We start from the raw sequence: 22,557 nt of genomic DNA on the forward strand, positions 1-22,557 counted from the left end.
CCACAAACACTGCAGTTTTCCACAACACCAGCCAACCAAGCAAACAAAAAACCCAAATCATGCCAGTCCAATCATGGGGAATGGTTTTGTCATTTTAGCACATGAACCAGAATGACAGGAGCCAGGATAGAAAAGCATGTAGCTTTTCCAAAAAAGCTAGTAAGGAAGATTAGGCAGGAAGATATAAAAATATAAATGGTAGAAAAATACAATCTGGTAAGCATGTTGTGATTGCTACTACTCTATAACATGATATAGTTAAAAACTGGGCCAGGCATGGTGGCTCATGCCTGTAATCTCAGTGCTTTGGGAGGCTGAGACAGGAGGATTGCTTGAGCTCAGGAGTTGGAGGTTACAGTGAGCTATGTTTGAGCCACTGCACTCCAGTCTGGGTGACAGAGTGAGACGCTATCTCTAAAAACCCAAAACAAACAATCAAAACTGGCCGGGCTCAGTGGCTCATGCCTGTAATCCCGGCACTTTGGGAGGCCGAGGCAGACAGATCACCTGAGGTCAGGAGTACGAGACCAGCCTGGCCAACATGGTGAAACCCTGTCTCTACTAAAAAAGTATAAAAATTAGCCGGGCATGGTGGCACGCACCTGTAATCCCAGCTACTCAGGAGGCTGAGGCAGGAGAATCATTTGAACCCGGAGGCAGAGTTTGCAGTAAGCTGAGACCGTGCGCCATTGCACTCCAGCCTGAGTGACAAGATAGATCAAAACTGTCTCAAAAAAAAAAAAAAAAAAAGAAAAGAAAGAAAAAGAAAAAAAAAACTGGAAGGCAAAGGCAAATGGAAATGATTGTGTTAGTGAGATTACGGGCAGTGACTGTTAAAGGCTTTTCTTAAATTCTAACTGTTACACCATTATTGCAATATAAAAACCAAACCTTTGTGGCTATGCTTCATGATGGACACAGCCAGAGCTTGCGTGGCAGAAGTCCTGTGGTGTCCTGGCTAGACGAAACTACTTGAGGAGTGGGTCCACTTTTTTCATGCATCTCCCCGTGGCCTCACACTTAGTAGGGCCACACCTAGTGCATAATAGGTGCTCACTAAATACTCATTGAATTAGTGGTTCAGTGTGCAGATTATGCCAAAGGGTTACATCTTTTTGGAGGTACCCAGGGGCATTCTTTTTGGTGAGGGGGCACAGCAAACGATTATTACTGTACTTGAGAAATGCTTAGGGGACACAGTTTCTCTCATTGCTCAGGCTGGAGTGTGGTGGTGTGAACATGACTCACTGCAGCCTCAACCTCCTGGGCTCAAGCGATCCTTCCACCTCATCATCCCAAGAAGCTGGGACTACAGGTGTACACCCAGCTAATTTTTAAAGATTTTTGTAGTGAAGGGGTCTCTCCATGTTGCCCAGGCTGATCTTGAACTCCTGGGCTTAAGCAATCTTCCCAGCTTGGTCTCCTAAAGTACTGGGATTATAGGCGTGAGCCACCTTGCCAGGCCTCCAGAAGCATTTTGATTGGAAGAGAAGACTTGGGAAAAGAAATCATATCTGACCTGAAAACCACCATCCAAAGGAAAATAAGTTTTGTCAACTCTCATCTTGATTGCATATAAGTTGGTTCTCTTCAATTAAAGTGATTTAGTAAATGTATTATCAAATTACCTATCTGTTTATTTAAACTCCTAAGCTTTTCTGCATGTAAATAAAATCACAAAAGAGGAGGAAATACCCCTTGTTATATGTGGGACCTCGTTCTGAGTCCAGAGTCCAAGGAAGGTGATGAAGCCTTGCTCTCAGGGAGGAGCGGCTGCCTAACTCATGTCTCCTTGTGGCTCAGGACCCAGAATCGGTCACCACAGGTCGGCCTCCCTCTTGCTTCCAATGCAGGCATCTGTGGAGCTGAGCAGCAAGGTGTTTGCTGCCAGCTCTCCTTTCCTGGGGTCCTGGTGCCTGGGTCCACAACTAGGCCAGCCTCACCAGCGCCTTTGTCAGGACATGGGTGGACTTGGCTTGGCGGGGAGGAGCAAGTGGGATGTTTTTGGCATGGTTTGATATTTGCTAACTGGTAAAGGTCTTGCTCCAAATATTCCCTCACCAACCACTTCTGTGTCTGAAATCCCTGTCACTCTTTGAGAGCAGGGTTTTGAAAATCCCTGCTCAGGTACAGATCTAGAAAGGGGGCCTTTCTGATCCATTTCTTTAAGGGAAAAAGAGCTGCAAGGTGACTCCACTCTGGGGAAAATGAACCACCAAGTCAGGTTGGAAGAAATTGTGTCTGGGAGCTATTCATGATGTGCCCCTAGCCAGGGAGGCTCAGACCAAATTCTGTCTTTCCTAGTGAGTCTGCCTGGACTACTGATATTAATTCACATACACCATTAGTTGGTTGCTCAACTTGCAAGACCCTGAGAGAAGGGAATGCAATACAGACAACAGTTGGCTTCTTACCCATTATTTCCCAAGCAGTGCACCAAGCCCTCTCTACACGTGATATTCTCTTTCTTTTTCCTTCCTTTTTTTTTTGAGACAGAGTCTCGTTGTTGCCCAGGTTGGAGTGCAGTGGCACAATCTTGGCTCACTGCAACCTCTGCTACCCAGGTTCAAGAGATTCTCTAGTCTCAGCCTCCCACATAGCTGAGACTACAGGCGTGTGCCACCACACCCGGCTAATTTTTGTATTTTTAGTAAAGATGGGATTTCGCCACGTTGACCAGGCTGGCCTGGAACTCTTGACCTCAGGTGATCCACCCACCTCGGCTTTTCAAAGTGCTGGGATGAGCCACCACGCACGACCCACGTGATAGTCTCTTTCAATTTTTCCAACAACCATGTGAGGTAGAAATATCCCTACTTTATAGGAACAAAAATGGAGGCTCAGAGATAAGCGACTTGCCCAGTGTCATGCAGCTAAACATAGTTATGCTGATTAACAGCTAGTACCATTGAGTGCTGCGGGGCAAGGCACTACAAAGGATTCCTGTTTCAACTCACTCGATCCTCATTACATGCTTGTGGAATCCCCATTTTAGCAGATGTGGAAACTGAAGTACAGGGAGGTTAAACAGGCTCTCTGAGGCATTCAGCTGGCAGATGTCAGATGTCAGCCTACTCTTCCCCGCCCTGCTGCATGCAGTGTTGGAGCCATCTGCATATGAGCCACAAAAATGTGCCGAGAGCCTGCTGTGTGCCAGGCGCGTACAGTTACCCTGGAGATCCGACAGCCCTGGCCTACTGGAGGTTACATGCTGGCGTCCTCGCACCAGGACCGGTCGGAGATGGCCTAGGGTAGCAAAAGGGTTGGGACATCCAGGGGACATTGGGCCCAGGCAGTGAGTAGCCTTGATTCCTGTCTCCCCTGCCTGGGAAGGGCAGTCAGGGGTGACCCTGACCTCTTCCTGTGTGGCTAACCTCAGGCAATGATTATCCTGTCTAGGGGACTGAGGCAAGCGGCCAGGTGTCTTGAGGGCCCACTTATCTCTGGAGTTGGACCTCTATGGGGTCTTGTCTCACACACCCACTGTGGGGCTTTCCCTATCTCTGCTTTACACGCACATTGCAGAATAAGAGATGCTGTTGAAGGACTCTATCCGAGAAGCCCCTCCCAATGAGATTTGAGGCCAGGATTAAGAGGCCTTAAATGGACATTTCAGCGAGGAAGAAATTGTGCGTGCTTAGATGTCTCTATCTTTGGAGGGTTTGGAGGGTCAAGACACCATCAAATTTGTTTCACAAACTTGAACTTGAACAAATTTGTGTTTCGCAACAGGGTTGATGGGGTCTGGACTCTTTCTGCTATGGGGTCAGCCCTCCTGGAGTCCACCCCAGCTTGAGCACTGGAAGCCCGCCCTGGATAGGACAGGACCCCTGCGTTTCTCCCCCTGGCACTCACCCTCCGGTGATCAAATTATATCCTCAGCTTCCTCAGCAGTACAATCTTCAGAGGACTGTGGAGAGGATTAAACTGTTATTACTGTACATGAGAAGTGCTTACATCAGTGCCTGCTCATAATTTACATGTGATTATTGTCATTATAATCCCACTTGGCCTGGTCAACATAAAGAAACAGGAGGCCTGTTCTGCCTCCCTACCCCACTTTATTTTAAAAATAGAGACAGGGTCTCCCTCCCTATGTTACCCAGGCTGGTCTTGAACTCCTGGCCTCAAGCGATCCTCTGGTCTCGGCCTCCCAAAGTTCTGGGATAACAGGCGTGAGCCACTGTGCCCAGCCTGCTCCTTCCCTTTATCCACCAGGCTTGAGCCCTTCTCCGTGGTGGGACCCAGAAGGCCAGCCTGGCAGAGCTGTGTGAAGACCAGGTAAGCTCTCACACCCACCCTGCCTGGCATGTAGTAAGCCCTTCCTCGCCTCTTTAAAGAACACCAAGGCAAATGGGTTTATGATTTCTCAGGAAGGTTTTGGTTCTGTTGTTTTTCCTTCCCGACTTCCCAATAGTCTGCTGTACCTGCAAACTCCCTATCCTTCAGTTCCAGATCTAGTGTGTCTCCTGCAGCTTCTGTCTAAACTAAGGATTGCCCTTTTGGTCCCTATTCGAGCCCTTCCCCTCTGGGAAATGACGTATGCCTTCCAGAACTTCTAACTTTACCACACCCTGATGGTGGGCTGGGCACTGACTGTGTGGCTGGCATTGTTCTTAATTACCACGTTCCAGGTCTTTACACAGATGGGCTTATTCGATTCTCACTGTGTTCCTATGAGGATGGTGTAATTATGATCTCTATTTCTTTAAAAAATAGAGATGGGGTCTAGCTATGTTACCCAGGCTGGTCTCCAACTCCTGAGCTCAAACAATTCTCCCCACCTCAGCCTCCCAAAGTGTTGAGATTACAGGCATGAGCCATCGTGCCTGGCCTATCATCCCCATTTAAAAGACAGAAAATCTGAGGCACAAGGAGGTTAAACAACTTGCCTGAGATCCCAGTTAGAAAGCAGTAAGTTTGAACCCAAGTAGTATGACTCTAAGCCCCAGCTCCCAACCACACCATTTTATTGCCATCGTAACTCTAATGTTTAGAATCTATTGGATACTCAAAGGTCTTGGCGTATCCTAAATTTAAATAAATAAATAAACAAATAAATAAATAAATAAGAATCCATAGGAATTGGGAAAAGGAGCATGGTCTTTGTTCTATGAATGTTGTTTGTTCTTTTTGTTTTTTTTTTTTTTTTCAGTCGAAAGATATTTTACTGCAAAATTGGAGATTTCAAATTCCCCCTGGTTATATTCTGCTGGTGTTTAACCTCCTTCTAAATAAGGCATTCTTTCTGAATCTCACTGAATTCTCCTGTACTAAAAAATGGAACTATTTTTTCTTGCTCCATCACCTGTGGAGATGGAAAAGTGCTGATCACGTTCTCTCGCATGCTTGAAAATACTTTCCCGGTATCTCACATCTCTCTAAGCCCATTCTTCTCCAAAGCCAGAGGACCTGGCTCCTTTCCACTTGGCGGGTTTCCTGTTCGCAGCCCTGACAAAAGTGTCCAGAGTTTTCCAGCCTCTCTCCTTCCACTGGGTATGCACTGGGCCATGAGGGTGGCGTTGAGGGTGCACACAGGGTCCAAAGCAAGCCATGTGGCTTGGGGTCCTCCATCTCTGCTCAGAATTTTATTTTAGCTTACTTTGTTATTTTTTATATTTCAGAACATTTAAAAAAGAAATGAAGGGGTAAAGAAGTGGGGTGGGAGAGGCAGGTGGAAAACGTTAGCCTTATTCTCTCCTTCCCTGACATTTTCATACAGGTTGGAGTTGACTTTGAACCTGAGGGCCTAAGTGCCCGGCACTGCGAGGGTATGGCAGGGACTCCATTCTTGATCCTGGCCTTGAGGTTCTCACAATCTGAGCTTGTGAGTATCAAGAACAGCTCTGGGCTAGGCACGGTGGCTCACACCTGTAATTCCAGCACTTTGGGAGGCTGAGGTGGGCGGATCACCTGAGGTCAGGAGTTCGAGACTAGCCTGACCAACATGGCGAAACCCCATCTCTATTTAAAAATACAAAATCTAGCCGGGTGTGGTGGCAGGCACCTGTAGTCCCAGCTACTCGGGAGGCTGAGGCAGAAGAGTCACTTGAACCTGGGAGGCAGAGATTGCAGTGAGCCGAGATCACGCCACTGCAGTTCGGCCTAGGCAGCAAAGCGAGACTCCATCTCAGGAAAAAAAAAAAAAAAAAAGAGGAAAGGAAACCAGGCATGGCTGCTCACCTCTGTAATCCCAACACTTTGGGAGGCTGAGGCAAGAGGATCAATTGAGGCTAGGAGTTCGAGACCAGCCTGGGCAACATAGTGAGACCCCATCTCTACAAAAGATTAAAAAAAAATTAGCTGGGTGTGGTGGCACATGCCTCTAGTCACAGCTACTTGGGGGTCTGAGGTGAGAGAATCACTTGAGTCTGGGAGGTCAAGGCTGCAGTGAGCTGAGATTGCGCCACTACACTCCAGACTGGATGATAGAGTAAGACCCTGTCTCTAAAATAAATAAATAAATAAATAAATAAATAAATAAATAAATAAATAAAGGAAAGGAAGGGGGCTATGGCATGCTGTAGGGTGTGGGGGAGGTTGCAGGATTAGGTGGGACGCCAGGGTTGGCCTCCTTAAGAAGGTGAGATTCAGCTTCTCGAAGCTGAGGGGTTTAACCATGTGAGTATGTGGGAGTGGAGCATTTCAGTCGGAGGGAATAGCTACAGCCTAAAAGAAACAAAATCCAACACAAACATCAGGAAGGGGCCACCTAAGAGATAAGGAGTCTGAGAAAGGGCCAAGGGAAGGGAAGAAGGAGGTTTCATGCCTGTGCTAATTGCATTGTGGCTACTCTGAGGGTGGGGTCATTTACCCAACCCCGGGGACCACCCTCTGCCCAAACCCTTAGGCTAACGGAAATCAGACCAATGTGGTGGTGGAAATAGCTCTGATCCAGGCTCTTTCATAACTAGGACACGGCCTTGAGTAAGCCACATGCTCCTTGGGCCTCAATGGCCTCGTCTGTAAAAGGAAACAGCTGAAAACTGGGTGCTTGCAGACCCCTGAGTGTGCTTTGTAATAATAGCAATGTTATAAATAAGATGGCAATTGTAGCATCTTGCCAAGGTGAATAAGTTAATTATTCTTATGATTGAGACTTTTAAAAATAAAAAGCAAAACCATCTGATTTCTGTGGTTTCTGAGGAAAAGAAAAGCAGGAAAGAAAGATGAAGTGAGGCCGGGCGGGGTGCTGACACCTGTAATCCCAGCACTTTGGGAGGCGGAGGAGGGCGGATCACTTGAGCTCAGGAGTTCAAGACCAGCCTGGGCAACATAGTGGGACCCTGTCTCTAAAATAAATAAATAAATAAATAAGCTGGATGTGATGATGTGCACCTGTAGTCCCAGTTACTTGGGAGGCTGAGATGGAGGATCACTTGGGCCTGGGAGGTTGAGGCTGCAGTGAGCTGTGATCATTCCACTGCATTCCAGCCTAGGCAACAGAGTGAGATCCTATCTCTGAAAAAAAGAAAAAGACACAAGTTTTCCTTTCGCCACCATTTAACCATCTTCACTTTGTGGGAACTGTGCTGGGGTGGTGGGTGGGGGGTTGGGGGACCCTCTCAGCTGCTTGTGCTGGGGTGGTGGGTGGGGGGTGGGGGGACCCTCTCAGCTGCTTGTGCTGGGGTGGTGGGTGGGGGGTGGGGGGACCCTCTCAGCTGCTCCCTGGCAGTAGTTCCTTAGCTGAGGTTCAGAACATTCGCAAGCAACCAACCGCCTGTCTGTTGGGAAGGTTTGGAAAGTATTAGGCAAATGGTGAAAAAAACGGTCTTTGACAACTTAGGAAAGAATAAAACCTGTCAGAGTGTCCTAGCCTTTAGGCTGTTGGGGCCAGAAATACAAAGTCATGTTCTCATAATCTACTAAGTTGCCAAAAGGAGGGATTTGAGAGCATCATGTTGGCAGACACGGGGTTCTGCCCAAACTCTGAGATTTAGGGCCCTGTGATTCCAGGAAGGGCTTTCCCTGCTCACGGCAGACAGGAGTGTTTGATTTTTAAATGCCAGGGCAGAGGTGGGATGGGCTTGCTGGGGAAACTGGACTGATAAAGAAAATCCTCCCAGAAAGCTACATCCAACAAAGGAGAGCTCACAGGAGTGTCAGAACGCGTAAGAGTCGGGATCTGAAGTCAGATTGCCAGAAGTCAAATCTCTGTATTCAAACCTTTCTGTGCCTCAATTTTCTCATTTTTTTTATAGGTATAAAAATGATGCCTATTTCACAGGGCAGTTATGATGATCATGTGAATTAATACACACAAAGTCCTCAGCGTGGTACCTGGAATATCCTAATGAAACCCACCAGTGGTGCTTTATCTTTGGGTTACATGGGTTCTTCCAAATGATGTCTGAGTGTTTTTCATTGAGAACTGTCTATTTATGGAATACTTTTTGGTGCAGATACACTTTCAGGTCATGAATCTCTCTTCTTTCTAACCAAGGTTTTCTTTAATTTTGGCTGGGTGTGGTGGCTTACACCTGTAATCCCAGCACTTTGGGAGGCTGAGGCAGGAGGATCGCTTGAGCACAGGAGTTCAAGACCAGCCTGGGCAACACGGCGAGCCCTTGTCTTTGCGAAAAAAAGAAAAATTAGCTGGGTGTAGTGATGTGTGCCGGTAGGCCCAACTGTTCAGGAGGCTGAGGTAGGAGGATTGCTTGAGGCCAGGACTGAGGCTGGAGACTGAGGCTGGAGGATCACTTGAGCCCAGGAGTTCAAGGCTGCCTGAGCTATGATTGGTGTCACTGCATTCCAGTCTGGGTGACAAAGAAAGATCCTATCTCAAAAAAAAAAAAAAATTCCTTAATTTTAAAAAAGTTACAATTTTCTAAGCCAGCACTGTCCAACAGAATATAATGCAAACCACAAACATAATTTCAAATTTTTAGTAACTATATTTTAAAAAGTAAAAGAAGACATGTGAAATTAATTTTAATAATATGTCTTAATCCAGTATGTCCAAAATATTATTTTTTCAATGTATAATCAATATAAAAATTATTAATGATACTTTACATTCTTTTTTCCTTACTATGTCAAATCCAATGTGTATTTCACAAATATAGCACATCTCAGTTTGGACCAGCTGCATGTCAAGTTTTTAACAGCCACATGGGGCTACCATGTAGGACAGTGCAGTTCTAAGGAACAAGAGGATGGCTCTTGGCAGTGAGCTTGAGTGGACTAATCAGGCTGAGCACAGACTCCCCCTAATCACACTGTGATGATGGGCCTCTGAGATGGGGGCTGTCTTCTAGTCACACAGAACAAGGAGGATCCCTGGCCAGGTGCCATGGCTCACACCTATAATCCCAGCATTTTGGGAGGCCGAAGCAGGCGAATCACTTGAGGTCAGGATTTCAAGACCAGCCTGGGCAACATGGAGAAACCCTGTCTCTACCAAAAATACAAAAAATCAGCTGGGCGTTGTGGCACTCGCCTGTGGTCTCAGTTACTCAGGACAGATGGGAGGATTGCTTGAGCCCAGGGGGCAGGGGCTGCAGCGAGCTGAGATCATGCCACTGCACTATAACCTGGGTGACAGAGTGAGACTCCATCCCCCCGCCAAAAAAAAAGAAAGAAAAGAAAAGAACAATGAGGATCCCAATGCAAGCCCCATATTCCAAGAGTGTGGTTTTGAACTGAGGTATATTGAGCAAGCTCTTGCTTGCCCCCAACGGTCTTTTCCTCCCTCTCTACTAACCGCACCCCTTACCTCATCCTGGCTTGAGGATTAAATACTAAGATGATCATCAGTCCTTCAGTGATTATCATCCTCTATTAAGATGCAAATGTTGGACAAGATTTCAGTTAAGAGGAATAAGTTCAAAAGATCTACTGTACAACATGATGGCTATAGTTAATTTTTTTTTTTTCAGACAGTGGCTAGAGTGCAATGGCAAGATCACAGCTTACTGCAGTCTCAAACTCCTGGGCTCAATCAATCCTCTAGCCTCAGCCTCCTCAGTAGCTGAGACTACAGACATGCACCACCATGCTCAGCCTTGACTATACTTAATAACACTGTATTGTATTATTTTTTGTTGTTGTTGTTGAGATGGAGTCTCGCTCTATCTCCCAGACTGGAGTGCAGTGACGCAATCTCAGCTCACTGCAACCTCTGTCTCCGGGGTTCAAGTGATTCTCCCGCCTCAGCCTCCTGAGTAGCTGGGATTACAGGTGTGCACCACCACACCCGGCTAATTTTTATATTTTTAGTAGAGACAGGGTTTCACCATGTTGGCCAGGCTGGTCTTGAACTCCTGACCTCAGGTGATCCACCCGCCTTGGCCTCCCAAAGTGCTGGGATTACAGGCGTAAGTCAATACACCCAGACCAATGTATTGTATTCTTGAGAATCACTGAGAGTAGATTTTAAGTGTTCTCACCACAGAAAACACTATGTGAAGTAATGCATGCTAATCAGTTCAATTTAGGGATTCCACAATGTATACTTATTCTAGAACATTATGTTGTACACAATAAGTATATACAATTTTTATTTGTCGATTAACATAACAAATAAAAATATGCAAATATTGGGAAGAATATCTTCATTGAGTATCAGCTGAGACTAACGTAGTTGAGGTAGAGATTAGGACAGGAAGCAGAACATGTTTTTGGGTTCTGTCTGGAAACTCTGAGAAGTGGCCTTGCTTAAAAACCAGCATTGGTAGGATGGCCCTCAATGGAGTCTTTAGGGTCCCAGCCTTTAAAGAGTCCTTTCAGTACACAACACTTTATCCTAATGGGAACCTTATTAACCATGGCAGCAGCTATGTGAGCAAGAGCAGACTTCAAAATGCTGGGCACCTTGGGTCCATATATATGTATATATATATATGTATATATATATATTTTTTTTTTTTTTTTTTGAGACAGAGTCTCACTCTGATACCCAGGCTGGAGTGCAGTGGCACAATCTCGGCTCACTGTAACCTCTGCCTTCCCAGTTAAAGCAATTCTCCTGTCTCAGCCTCCTGAATACTGGGATTACAGGCTGCCACCACACCCGTCTAATTTTTGTATTTTCAGTAGAGACAGGGTTTCACCAGGTTGGTCAGGCTGGTCTTGAACTCCTGACCTCAAGCAATCCACCTGCCTTGGCCTCCCAAAGTGCTGGGATTACAGGCGTGAGCCACGGTGCCTGGTGATGAATGAGTCTGTATCTGAAAACTATAATAGGAGTCCTGTGAAGGAGAAAATTTGCAAATTTGTCCTGCCCATCCATTCCTACCCATCCAGAAGGAGAGATTACCCCCTTCTCCCTAGGGAAGTGCCCTTTGACCCTATTCAAGGAGACAGCTGGTCTTTGAGGTAGGATGTACCTTGGGGAAGGCTGGCTTGACTTTGAGGACAGAATCTCTTCTCTTCACCTCTCCCTCCCTCCATTCAGTCATGTTCCAGTGAATCTGCACATCTTTCCTCCAGAGTTTTCTTGAAGGAGGTCTCATAGCCCTATTTCCAAGTTCTTGGGAAAAGTGAAAGGGACCTCACTTTCCCCTCCGTAAGCTAAGACTATTATTACCACCATAGATGCTCTAAAATCTGAAAAGAAACAGTATTCTTTTTGTTTGTTTGTTTTTGAGACAGTCTCTGTCACCTAGGCTGGAGTGCAGTGGCACAATCACAGCTCACTGCAGCCTTGACCTCTTGGGCTCAAGTGATCCTCCCACCTCAGCCTCCCAAGTAGCTGGGATTATAAGCACGCACCACCACACATGGCTAATTTATTTCTATTTTCATTACTTATTTATCTATTTATTTATTTTTATTTTTACTTTTTTTGAGATGAAGTCTCGCTCTATAGCCCAGGCTAGAGTGCAGTGGCATGAACTTGGCTCACTGCAACCTCTGCCTCCCGGGTTCAAGTGATTCTCCTGCCTCAGCCTCCTGTATAGCTGGGATTACAGGCTTGCACCACCATGCCTGGCTATTTTTTTTTTTTTTTTTTTTTTTTTTGTATTTTCAGTAGAGACAGGGTTTCACCATGTTGGTCAGGCTGATCTTGAACCCGCCTTGGCCTCCCAAAGTGCTGGGATTATAGGCGTGAGCCATCACACCCGGCCTAAAGTAAAACTTTTGTAAACAACCAAAATATTTTTATTGAGCCTTTTTTCTTGATTATTAATATGATACATATTTTTTTTCTACAAAATTTAGAGTAGTCTGGAAAAGATGAAGAAGAAACATTTGTGATCCTACTGTCCAGAAAACACCACTGTTAATTTTTTGGTCAATGGGTAGTTGAACTGATTACGTTCTAGAGCAGCAGCCGGGCGCAGTGGCTCACGCCTGTAATCCCAGCACTTTGGGAGGCCGAGGGGGGCAGATCACGAGGTCAGGAGATCGAGACCATCCTGTCTAACACAGTGAAACCCCATCTCTACTAAAAATACAAAAAATTAGCCAGATGTGGTGGCGGGCGCCTATAGTCCCAGCTACTCGTGAGGCCGAGGCAGGAGAATGGCGTGAACCTGGGAGGCGGAGCTTGCAGTGAGCCGAGATAGCGTCTCTGCACTCCAGCCTGGGTGACAGAGCGAGACTCCATGTCCAAAAAAAAAAAAAAAAAAAAAAATACATCCCTAGTATAATCTTGGTGTGAAGCCAAGACAAGAACATGCAAAAAAAAAAAAAAAAAAGAGGAAATATTCAATACATATTTATTCATCTATTCATTCATTCAGTGCCTTGAGGGGAGGTACAGAAGCATGTGAAGCTAATCAGGAAGTTCAGTCCAGTTGAGGATATAATCAACTAAAGGTCATCAAGGTGTAGAGCATTTCACTGAAGTTGGAAGAGTGGAAGAGAAGCAACCTATTTCAGTAGTAGATACTATTTTTTTGGATGGAGGGTGGCTGTATCCTTTCATTCTTTAGTGAGAATTAAAAGTTAAAATTTAGCTGGGTGTGGTGGCTTACACCTGTAATCCCAGCACTTTGGGAGGCCAAGGCAGGCGGATCACTTGAGGTCAGGTGTTTGAGACCAGCCTGGACAATACAGTAAAACCCTGTCTCTACAAAAAATACAAAAATTAGCTGGATGTGCTGGCGAGTGCCTGTAATCCCAGCTACTTGGTAGGCTGAGATAGGAGAATTGCTTGAGCCCAGGAGGTTGAGGCTGCAGTGAGCCGTGATCCAGCCACCGCACTCCAACATGGGTGACAGAGCCAGACCCTGTCTCAAAAAAAAAAAAAAAAAAAAAAAGTTAAAATTCATCATGTGAAAAAATTTTTACCATCTCAATGAAGCTGCTAAATCTCATTTCACTAAGTGATGCTGTTTATATTTTAAATTTTTAACCAAAGCAAAAAAAAAGAGCCTAGAGTCTGGCAAAAAATAAGAACCAACTAAAGTGTAGTAACTTAATTGGTAAATGTGGTCAGCATCGGGAACTGAAATGAAGAGGCCGTTGAAGATCAGGTTGATGTTCTGTGATTACAGATTAAGGGGCAAGAACTTCCTTCTTCTTTAGTGACTCATAACCTTAAGTATAATTGCAGGTATGGAGTATAATGGTGTGTGTCTGGAGGAGAAGGAAGTAGGGGTGATGTTGGAAACATTGTCACTGAATTTGGGAACTTTGATAGGTTGCTTATCTTTGGAGGGAGCTCAGCATCTCATGGTGGTAGAATGGATGGATGGGTTATAGGATTGGCAGGAATGAACAACCAGGTGAGTTCTGGGGACATTGGTGGGGCTATGTAGTGCTGCAGGATAGGGTATAAAATAAGAGCAATGAAGGAAGCTGAGGGGGATCCAGTGTGCCAGGGAGTGGTGTGTGCTACTTTGAGTTGCACACTCAAAGTCATCGTGATGGAAGACATGATAGTCATGATCTCTGAGTGGTAGGTGACAAAGGATTTGTCCTTTCTTTTTTAAATTTTTTTTTGAGATGGAGTCTTGCTCTGTTGCCCAGGTTGGAGTGCAATGGCACAATCTCAGCTCACTGCAACCTCTGCCTCCTGGGTTTAAGTGATTCTCCTGCCTCAGCCTCCTGAGTAGCTGGAATTACAGGCGCATGCCACCACACTCAGCTAATTTTTGTATTTTTAGTAGAGACAAGGTTTCACCATGTTGGCCAGGCTGGTCATGAACTCCTGATCTTGTGATCTGCCCACCTCTGCCTTCCAAAGTGTCAGGATCACAGGCGTGAGCTACTGAGCCCGGACTTGTCCTTTCTTTTAAGTCCCTCCTTGCAATTCTTCACCTGCTGACTTTTCCATAGTAAGTATTAATTAGTTAATTATTTTTGAGATAGGGTCTCACTATGATGTCCAGGCTGGAGTGCAGTGTCACAGTCGTGGCTCACTGCAGACTTGAACTCCTTGCCTAAAGTGGTCCTCCTGCCTTGGCATCAGCCACTGTGCCTGGCCTATTAATTGTTTTTTTGTTGTTGTTTTTGAGAGTCTCATTCTGTCACCCAGGCTGTAGTGCAGTGGCATAATCTCGGTTCACTGCAACCTCCGCCTCCCGGGTTCAAGCAATTCTCCTGCCTCAGACTCCTGAGTAGCTGGGACTGCAGGTGCGCACCACCACGCCCAGCTATTTTTTTGTATTTTTAGTAGAGACAAGGTTTCACCATGTTGGTCAGCCTGGTTTTGAACTCCTGACCTCGTGATCTGCCCACCTCAGCCTCCCAAAGTGCTGGGATTACAGGTGTGAACCACCATGCCCAGCCCTAATTTTTTTTTTTTTTTGAGACGGAGTCTCGCTCTGTCGCCCAGGCTGGAGTGCAGTGGCGCAATCTCGGCTCACTGCAAGCTCCGCCTCCCGGGTTCACGCCATTCTCCTGCCTCAGCCTCCCGAGTAGCTGGAACTACAAGCGCCTGCCACCATGCCTGGCTAGTTTTTTGTATTTTTAGTAGAGACGGGGTTTCACCGTGGTCTCGATCTCCTGACCCCGTGATCCGCCCGCCTCGGCCTCCCAAAGTGCTGGGATTACAGGCGTGAGCCACCACGTCCGGCCTCCAGCCCTAATTTTTTAATTAGAAAAGATAGCTAACTAAAGATAGACAAAAATAATTTTAGAATAGCATCGATAGATGGTGTGTGTTGGGAGAAAGGTAAGACTCAAGAAGTCAAATAAAGACCTCTTTTCTTGATTCATATTCAAAGGGTCCTGCTCTCTCTAACCCACATATCCACTCCTGTGCCCCTTCTGAAATTTCCCAAGAGATGTGTTTCCACTATTTGTAATATCCTATAATTTTTTGTAAGTCCTATAGTTTTGGAATTGAAATTCTGTGTCCTATTAGACTCAGGGTAGCATTTTGAGAAGTTCTTCAATGCCTTTCTTTTTTTAAAATAGTATTTTTTGGCTGGACAAAGTGGCTTACACCTATAATCCCAGCACTTTGAGAGGCCAAGACCCAAGTTCAAGACCAGTCTGGGCAACATAGTGAGACCCCATCTCTACAAAACATTAAAAAATTAGCTGGGTGTGGTGGTGCATGCCTGTAGTCTCGGCTACTCAGGAGGCTGAGGAGGGAGGATTACTTGAGCCCAGGAGGTCAAGGCTGCAGTGAGCCACAATTGCATCGCTGCATTCCAGCCTGACAACAAAGTTGAGACGGAGTCTTGCTCTGTCGCCCAGGCTGGGGCTGGAGTGCAGTGGCGGGATCTCAGCTCACTGCAAGCTCTGCCTCCCGGGTTCACGTCATTCTCCTGCCTCAGCATCCCAAGTAGCTGGGACTACAGGCGCCCGCCACCACGCCCAGCTAATTTTTTCTTTTTTGTATTTTTAGTAGAGACGGGGTTTCACCATGTTAGCCAGGATGGTCTCGATCTCCTGACCTCGTGATCTGCCCGCCTCGGCCTCCCAAAGTGTTGGGATTACAGGTGTGAGCCACCGTGCCCAGCCTAAAAAAAAAAACAACTTTTTTTAAAGAACAGTTTTAGGATGGGCACAGTGGCTCACGCCTGTAATCCCAGCACTTTGGGAGGCTGAGGCAGGGAGATCACTTGAGGCCAGGAGTTCAAGACTAGCCTGGCCAACATGGCGAAACCCTGTCTCTACTAAAAATAGAAAAATTAGCTGGGCATGGTGGCACATGACTATAATCCCAGCTACTCAGGAGGCTGAGGCAGGAAGATCACTTGAACCTGGAAGGTGGAGGTTGCAGTGAGCCACTGCACTCCAGCCTGGGTGACAGAGTGAGACTCTGTCTCCAAAACAAAATAAACAGACAAAAAAACAAAACCAACCCAATAACCCCAAGTTCCTCAACTTTTAGGTACCTAGAGAGGTTTCTGGACTAGGACTCTGGAGGCAAAATTTTAAGAAGGGGAGCAATCCTGCTTTTGGGAAAATATCTCTATATATATTTATATATAAATATATATATATATATATATATATTTTTTTTTTAGACAGAGTCTCCCTCTGTCACCCAGGCTGGAGTACAGTGGCACAATCTCGGCTCACTGCAACCTCCACCTGGCGGGTTCAAGGGGTTCTCAGCCTCCTGAGTAGCTGGGATTACAGGTGCATGCCACCACACCTAATTTTTTATATTTTTGGTAGAGAAGGGGTTTCACCGTGTTGGCCAGGCTGGTCTCAAACTCCTGACCTCAAGTCATCTGTCTGCTTCAGCTTCCCAAAGTGCTGGGATTACAGGCATGAGCCACTGCACGCGGCCATGGGAAACTAATATTAATAGATGTGTAGCTATGGTGATGGGAAGGGAGGAGGTGGAGAAGGAGCTACATGGCCCTGCCAGGGATGACCTTGAGACTATGCCCTCTTCCAGGGCATCCCTACATTGTTCCTCGGTAAGGAGACCAAGGACACAATGAGAGCTGCTCCTTTGGGACCAGAAGCATCAAGATAATTTCCTGACCAGGCGTGTGGCGTGTGCCTGTAGTCCCAGCTAACTGGGAGGCTGAGGCAGGAGAATTGCTTGAGCCTCGGCATTTGAATCCAGCCTGAGCAACATAGCAAGACTTTGTTGTAAGAAAAACAAAAGGTGATTTTTTTGTCTTGGCCACAGTCTCCCTGTCCACTAAATGATTGAGGGTGGGAATGGAAGTAGAACTAAAATAATAGGAAACTCAAAGTTGTCTGAGATCCGTGAAAAAAATGTCACTTTTTAAAAAACATGCCTTTTTTTTTCTGTAATATCTTTTTTAAAATCAGATGTTTTCTCATTTATATGGACTCTAAATAAAATGAAGATCTCTTTCTAAAAGGATAATTTTTTAGAAGTTTTATGGAAAAAAAATTTTTTTTGAGACAGGTCTGGCTCTGTCACTCAGGCTGTAGTGCAGTGGCATGATCTAGCTCACTGCGACCTCCACCTCTTTGACTCAAGCTAGCCTCCCAACTCAGCCTCCCAAGTGGCTGGGACTACAGGCATGAGCCACCATGCCCAGCTGATTTTGGTATTTTTCATAGAGTCGGGGGCTTGCCATGTTGCCCAGGCTGGTTTCAAACTCCTGAGCTCAAGTGATCCTCAAACCTTGGCCTCCCAAAGTGCTGGGATTATGAGTGTGGGCCACTGTGCTGTCTTATTATGAAAATTCTCAAAAATATATTAAAGTAGGGAGGATAGTATAATGAACCTTCATTTACTCATTGCTCAACTTCAGCAGTTATCAAACCACCACTATACCCTTCCCATCCCCCCTCAAACCAGATTATTTAGAAGCAAATCCTAATCATTTTATCATGCTAAACAGAAATGCTTAGTATGTACCTCTACAAGAAAATAAAAAACAGGACTTCTGATTATTTACAAATCTTAATCTTGTTTCCCTTCTTCATTCCTCATCTATCCTGGGGCATGGATTAGGAAGCGTGAGTTCTAACCCTGGTTTGCCCCTTGCTAACCGTGTGAGCAGGGGCAAATCATTTAACCTTTCCGGACTTGCATTTTTCTCACCTGAGTAAGGGAACTAGATGATTTCTAAGGTCCCTTCTAGTTCTAGAAATCAAAAATTCATGCAGGCGCCATCCTTCAAGCCTCTAGATTTATACAGATTTGGTGCAGTATCTATTTACCGGTTTTTGTTTGTTTGCTTTGTTTTTTTGGTACAGCGCCCAGTTCAGAGTCAAAACCCTCTGAATGAAGAGCCAAGCAAAAGTCCTAGAGGCTGCTGGTGGCGGAATCTTTAACCTGGAGCTTTAAAAAAGAGACAAGCCTTGGAGCTGCCCTTCTGTGCAGTTTCATGCTGCCCTCAGTATCTCTTCTTGTAACTGCAATTTATCATTTTTTTTCTTTTTTTGAGATGAAGTCTTGCTCTGTCGCCCAAGCTGGAGTGCAATGGCACTATCTCTGCTCACTGCAACCTCTGCCTCCCAGGTTCAAGCGATTCTCCTGCCTCAGTCTCCTGAGTAGCTGCTATTAGAGGTGCCTGCCACCATGTCCAGATAATTTTTTTGTATTTTTAGTAGAGACAGGGTTTCACCATGTTATCCTCAAACTCCTGACCTTAGGTGAGTGATCCGCCCACCTTGGCCTCCCAGAGGGCTGGTGTGAGCCACCCCACCCTGCCGGCGACCGGTTACTTTATTAAACAACAGGAACTGATTTCTGTCATGTTCCAGGTGACTGTTAAGGAATAAGAATACTCATTTTATGGGCAAATCAACTGAATGTGAAGTAAAGTATGTGTATTTCAGGTTGCCTGGTGAAAGAAGGATTAAGTCTGGTATACGGTTTGTCTTTTAAAATTGTGGAAAACGTGCATATCGTAGATTGACTTTTAGGGACAGATGTGGGTCCTATTGGGTTAATGGCGGAAACTTTGGGGAAGATTGTGCCCAGCCCTGAGGACTGTTGCCAATGCTTCCCTCACCACGTGTGCCATGTGCTCTTGAGGACATCCTCTCATTGGCTTCCCACACCATCATTACAACTGGAACAAGGGACGCATAAAGAGTGAGCGGCCCAGTGTGGCTCAGCTGGTAAGTGAAGGACATGGGCTTGGACCCAGGACTTCTGGCTGCTGCAGCATGTATCCTGCTCTCCTACAGCTTGAAGAGGGCTAGGAAAATGAGACTGGAGGACTTCTTAGAAAAAGAAACTTGAGGCGGGCGGATCACGAGGTCAGGAGATCGAGACCACGGTGAAACCCCGTCTCTACTAAAAATACAAAAAAAATAGCCGGGCGTGGTGGCGGGCGCCTGTAGTCCCAGCTACTCGAAGAGGCTGAGGCAGGAGAATGGCGTGATCCCGGGAGGCGGAGCTTGCAGTGAGCCGAGATTGCGCCACTGCACTCCAGCCTGGGCGACAGAGCAAGACTCCATCTCAAAAAGAAAAAAAAAAAAAAAGAAAAAGAAACTTGATTATCAGCATAGTGGCAGAAGAGCAAATGCTTATGAATACTGCACCTGTGCTTTAAAAGTCACCATGAGCTGGGCGTTGTGGCTCACGTCTGTAATCCCAGCACTTTGGGAGACTGAGACAGGTGGATTACTTGAGGTCAGGAGTTCGAGGGCAGCTTGGCCAACATGACAAAAACCCCATCTATACTGAAAAAAAAAAAAAAAAGAAAAGAAAGAAAGAAAGAAAAAAATTAGTCAAACGCGCTTGCTTGAACCCAGGAGGTGGAGGTCCAGCCTGGGCGACAGAGAGCGAGAGAGGAAAAAAAAAAAAATAACACCATGACCCAGAGAAAGAAAGAAAAAAAAATGAAGTTCCCAAATGGAAAAAGCCCCTAAAATTACCATTTTAAAGCACAAGCCCTAATCAGCTCGGGGATTTGCAGGAAACTCATCGAAGCCATTGATAGGAACTATTGTTCTGGTGCCAGGGTTTTCAATTGGGAGTTAGATTAAAAAGGACCAAAGATGACATCTGATATTTCAAACTGAAACCAACGTTCCTCAGTGGAAAGCTTTCCAGGCCAGTGCATTTTGGGATTGGTTATTGCACTTGGAGATGCCCCTGAGTTGGAGGACACACTTCTGGCTGATTTGAGGGGCTTCTGAGGAGGGCCAACACGTACACTCTTTGTGTTCTTGCACCACGGCTATTAGACTCTGAGGCTCTGTCCTTAGCAGGAAATGGTAAAGGAATCAGCAGGAAGCCTAAAACAAGGGAAGGGAAACTCCTCCCTCCTATCAAAGGCCAGGCAAGGGCGAGGATGAGAATGGAAAGTGGGGCACATGCATTAAGCCGTCTGGGGGAACGGTAGGAATAGACATGTTGAAATGGAGAGTGGTTGAATCTTGAAAGGAAGTAAGGAAAATGTATATGCCACAAGGGCAAGGATGTATGATAGGCTCGTAATTATTGTATAACTTTATTTTATTATTTTCATTTTTTTGAAATGGAGTCTCTCTCTGTCACCCAGGCTGGCGTGCAATGGTACGATCTCAGCTTACCTCAACCTCTGCCTCCCGGGTTCAAGCGATTCGCCTACCCCAGCCTCCCGAGTAGCTGGGACTACAGGCATCTGCCACCACACCCGGCTAATTTTTTGTATTTTTAGTAGAGACAGGGTTTCACTGTGTTAGCCAGGATTGTCTCGATCTCCTGACCTTGTGATCCGCCCACCTCAGCCTCCCAAAGTGTTGGGATTACAGGCGTGAGCCACAGCACCTGGCCTTTATTGTAGAACTTTAATATGGAGCCTTAGTCCTCCAGAAATCTGCACCATGCCCAGGGAAAATGCTGTTCCTTTATTTACATGAGGCAGAGGCTTGTGTTGTTTGCTAAGGTCCAGCAGCTCATCGTGAGGACAACCTCTCCCTCGTTCCTGATTTCTGGCTTATTCAAGGCCAGATGACCCAAAACTCAAGTTGAAAATTTTGACTAGGAGAACAGATAAAAATAGAAATGGAATCCAATCTTAAGAAATGCACAATGTGAAGGAGAGAGGAATGCAAAATAATTTTTCTGTTTTACCACAGTCTTTGCAACTGAAAATCCTATGTTCTTGAGATAGAGAGAGAGCCGATGATCTAATGCAAGAAACTGAGTTTAAGAAGAAACTGTTTGCCAGGCGTGGTGGCTCACGCCTGTAATCCCAGCACTTTGGGAGGCTGAGGCGGGCGGAAGGCCTGAGGTCAGGAGTTCGAGACCAGCCTGGCCAACATGGTGAAACGCCATCTCTACTAAAAATACAAAATTAGTCCGGCGCAGTGGCGTGCGCCTGTAATCCCAGCTACTCAGGAGGCTGAGGCAGGAGAATTGCTTGAACCCAGGAGGTGGAGGTTGCAGTGAGCTGATATCACGCCACTGCACTCCAGCCTGGGTGACAGAGTGAGACTCCATCTCAAAAAAAAAAAAAAAAAAAAAAAAAAAGAGAAGAAGAAGAAGAAACTGTTCATCTGAAATCCGACAACTCATTCTTGAAGGTTAGAGCTCAGCTTTGAAGTTTCACTTCACGAGCTTGGCTCAGTGAGGTATGTTACTCCCCGGTGAAAAAGAAAATGAAGAGAATGTTTTATGTTGAAAGTGCTTGGTGACGAAAAGGCAGCACCTAGCTCCCCCTTATCTCATCAAAAATGCAGCAGATTCTTAATATTCGCAATCTTGTGTTTAGATTGTTACCTGAAGAAAGGAAAAACAAACTGTCCCGAATGCTGTTTCTACTGTTTCGGTGGGAAAAAAAATTTCTAGCAGGCAAGTGGCAAACAACAAAACATTTGAAAAAGCAGGCCTGGGGGGAGTCCAGTACAGTTTCATAATGGGTATGAATAGTTATTTTACTGTGTTCCCCCTACCCCCTTTCTTTCTGGGTTTTGATGTAGGTGTCTTTCTATTTGTTCAGGAAATTGTGACGTGTGTTCTGGGCAGGGTTTGAGGTTTTGGAACATTTTCTAAAAGCACCCTGCTACATTTCCTAATCAAGAAGTTGGTGTGCAGCCGGGAGAGCTGGACTGAGTTGGTCATGATGCAGAAGCTACTCAAATGCAGTCGGCTCGTCCTGGCTCTTGCCCTAATCTTGGTTCTGGAATCCTCAGTTCAAGGTAAGACTCAGGAGTCTTGTTCCCCAGCCATCTTCTCTGTAAGCCCCATGGTCCATACACGTCATTATATTCATTTTAAGGCGTAGAATGTATAATATTGTGGGAAAGGAGGCAAAGAAGAAGGATTTGGGGTCGCTGAACCCTTTAATATGAGTTCAGTTAAGTTAGGTATCAAGAAAAATTAAACTCTGTGGCGTGTGCAGTCTTGTAAACTCTTACAATGATTGAAATGTACTATTTTGGGATGAAAATGTGAGGTATATAAATTTTAAAAGCTCAAAAAAGGAATCTAGAAAATGACTCCTGTGTCTGTTGCATGGAGGAGATGGTACCTTTGAGTGTTGGGGGGTTTCTGCCTACCCCTAAGTGTCTACATCAGCCCCAAGTTTTAGTGCGCTGTGACGGTGTCATTGTTATTTTAACACGGGGAGATGTTATATTCCAACTGGGGTGAATCTGACTGTGTGTATTTTTTTTTCATTTTTTTTTTTAAAGATAAACTTGGTTCTTACTGAAAACTCAATTATGGTTAGACATAGTTAATGTAAAGCCTCTCAGATTTTAAAGAGAAGGCCAAATAATTTGGTATTTGTGCTCTTGCTCAGAGAAGCATCATATTCGGAAATACCTTCCTAGGTT

At 45.6% G+C, this 22,557-nt stretch overlaps 1 protein-coding gene across 3 annotated transcripts in view; it reads left to right on the plus strand.

Annotated features, from left to right (window-relative positions):
- Positions 1 to 22,557, plus strand: part of SRGN (serglycin) — a 48,480-nt gene that overhangs the window by 8,981 nt on the left and 16,942 nt on the right. For 2 of the 3 annotated variants that reach the window (XM_063637204.1, XM_063637203.1), the window contains exons 2-3: positions 21,492 to 21,571; positions 21,720 to 21,918. In XM_063637204.1, the coding sequence (XP_063493274.1) occupies positions 21,840 to 21,918 (79 nt within the window). In that variant the 5' untranslated portion in view covers positions 21,492 to 21,571; positions 21,720 to 21,839. Of the gene's footprint in view, positions 1 to 21,071; positions 21,352 to 21,491; positions 21,572 to 21,719; positions 21,919 to 22,557 lie in introns of those variants that run through there. The other variant, XM_055274527.2, reaches the window with a different exon arrangement.

Source organism: Symphalangus syndactylus, chromosome 4 (assembly GCF_028878055.3).
Source record: "Symphalangus syndactylus isolate Jambi chromosome 4, NHGRI_mSymSyn1-v2.1_pri, whole genome shotgun sequence".
Lineage (NCBI taxonomy): Eukaryota > Metazoa > Chordata > Mammalia > Primates > Hylobatidae > Symphalangus > Symphalangus syndactylus.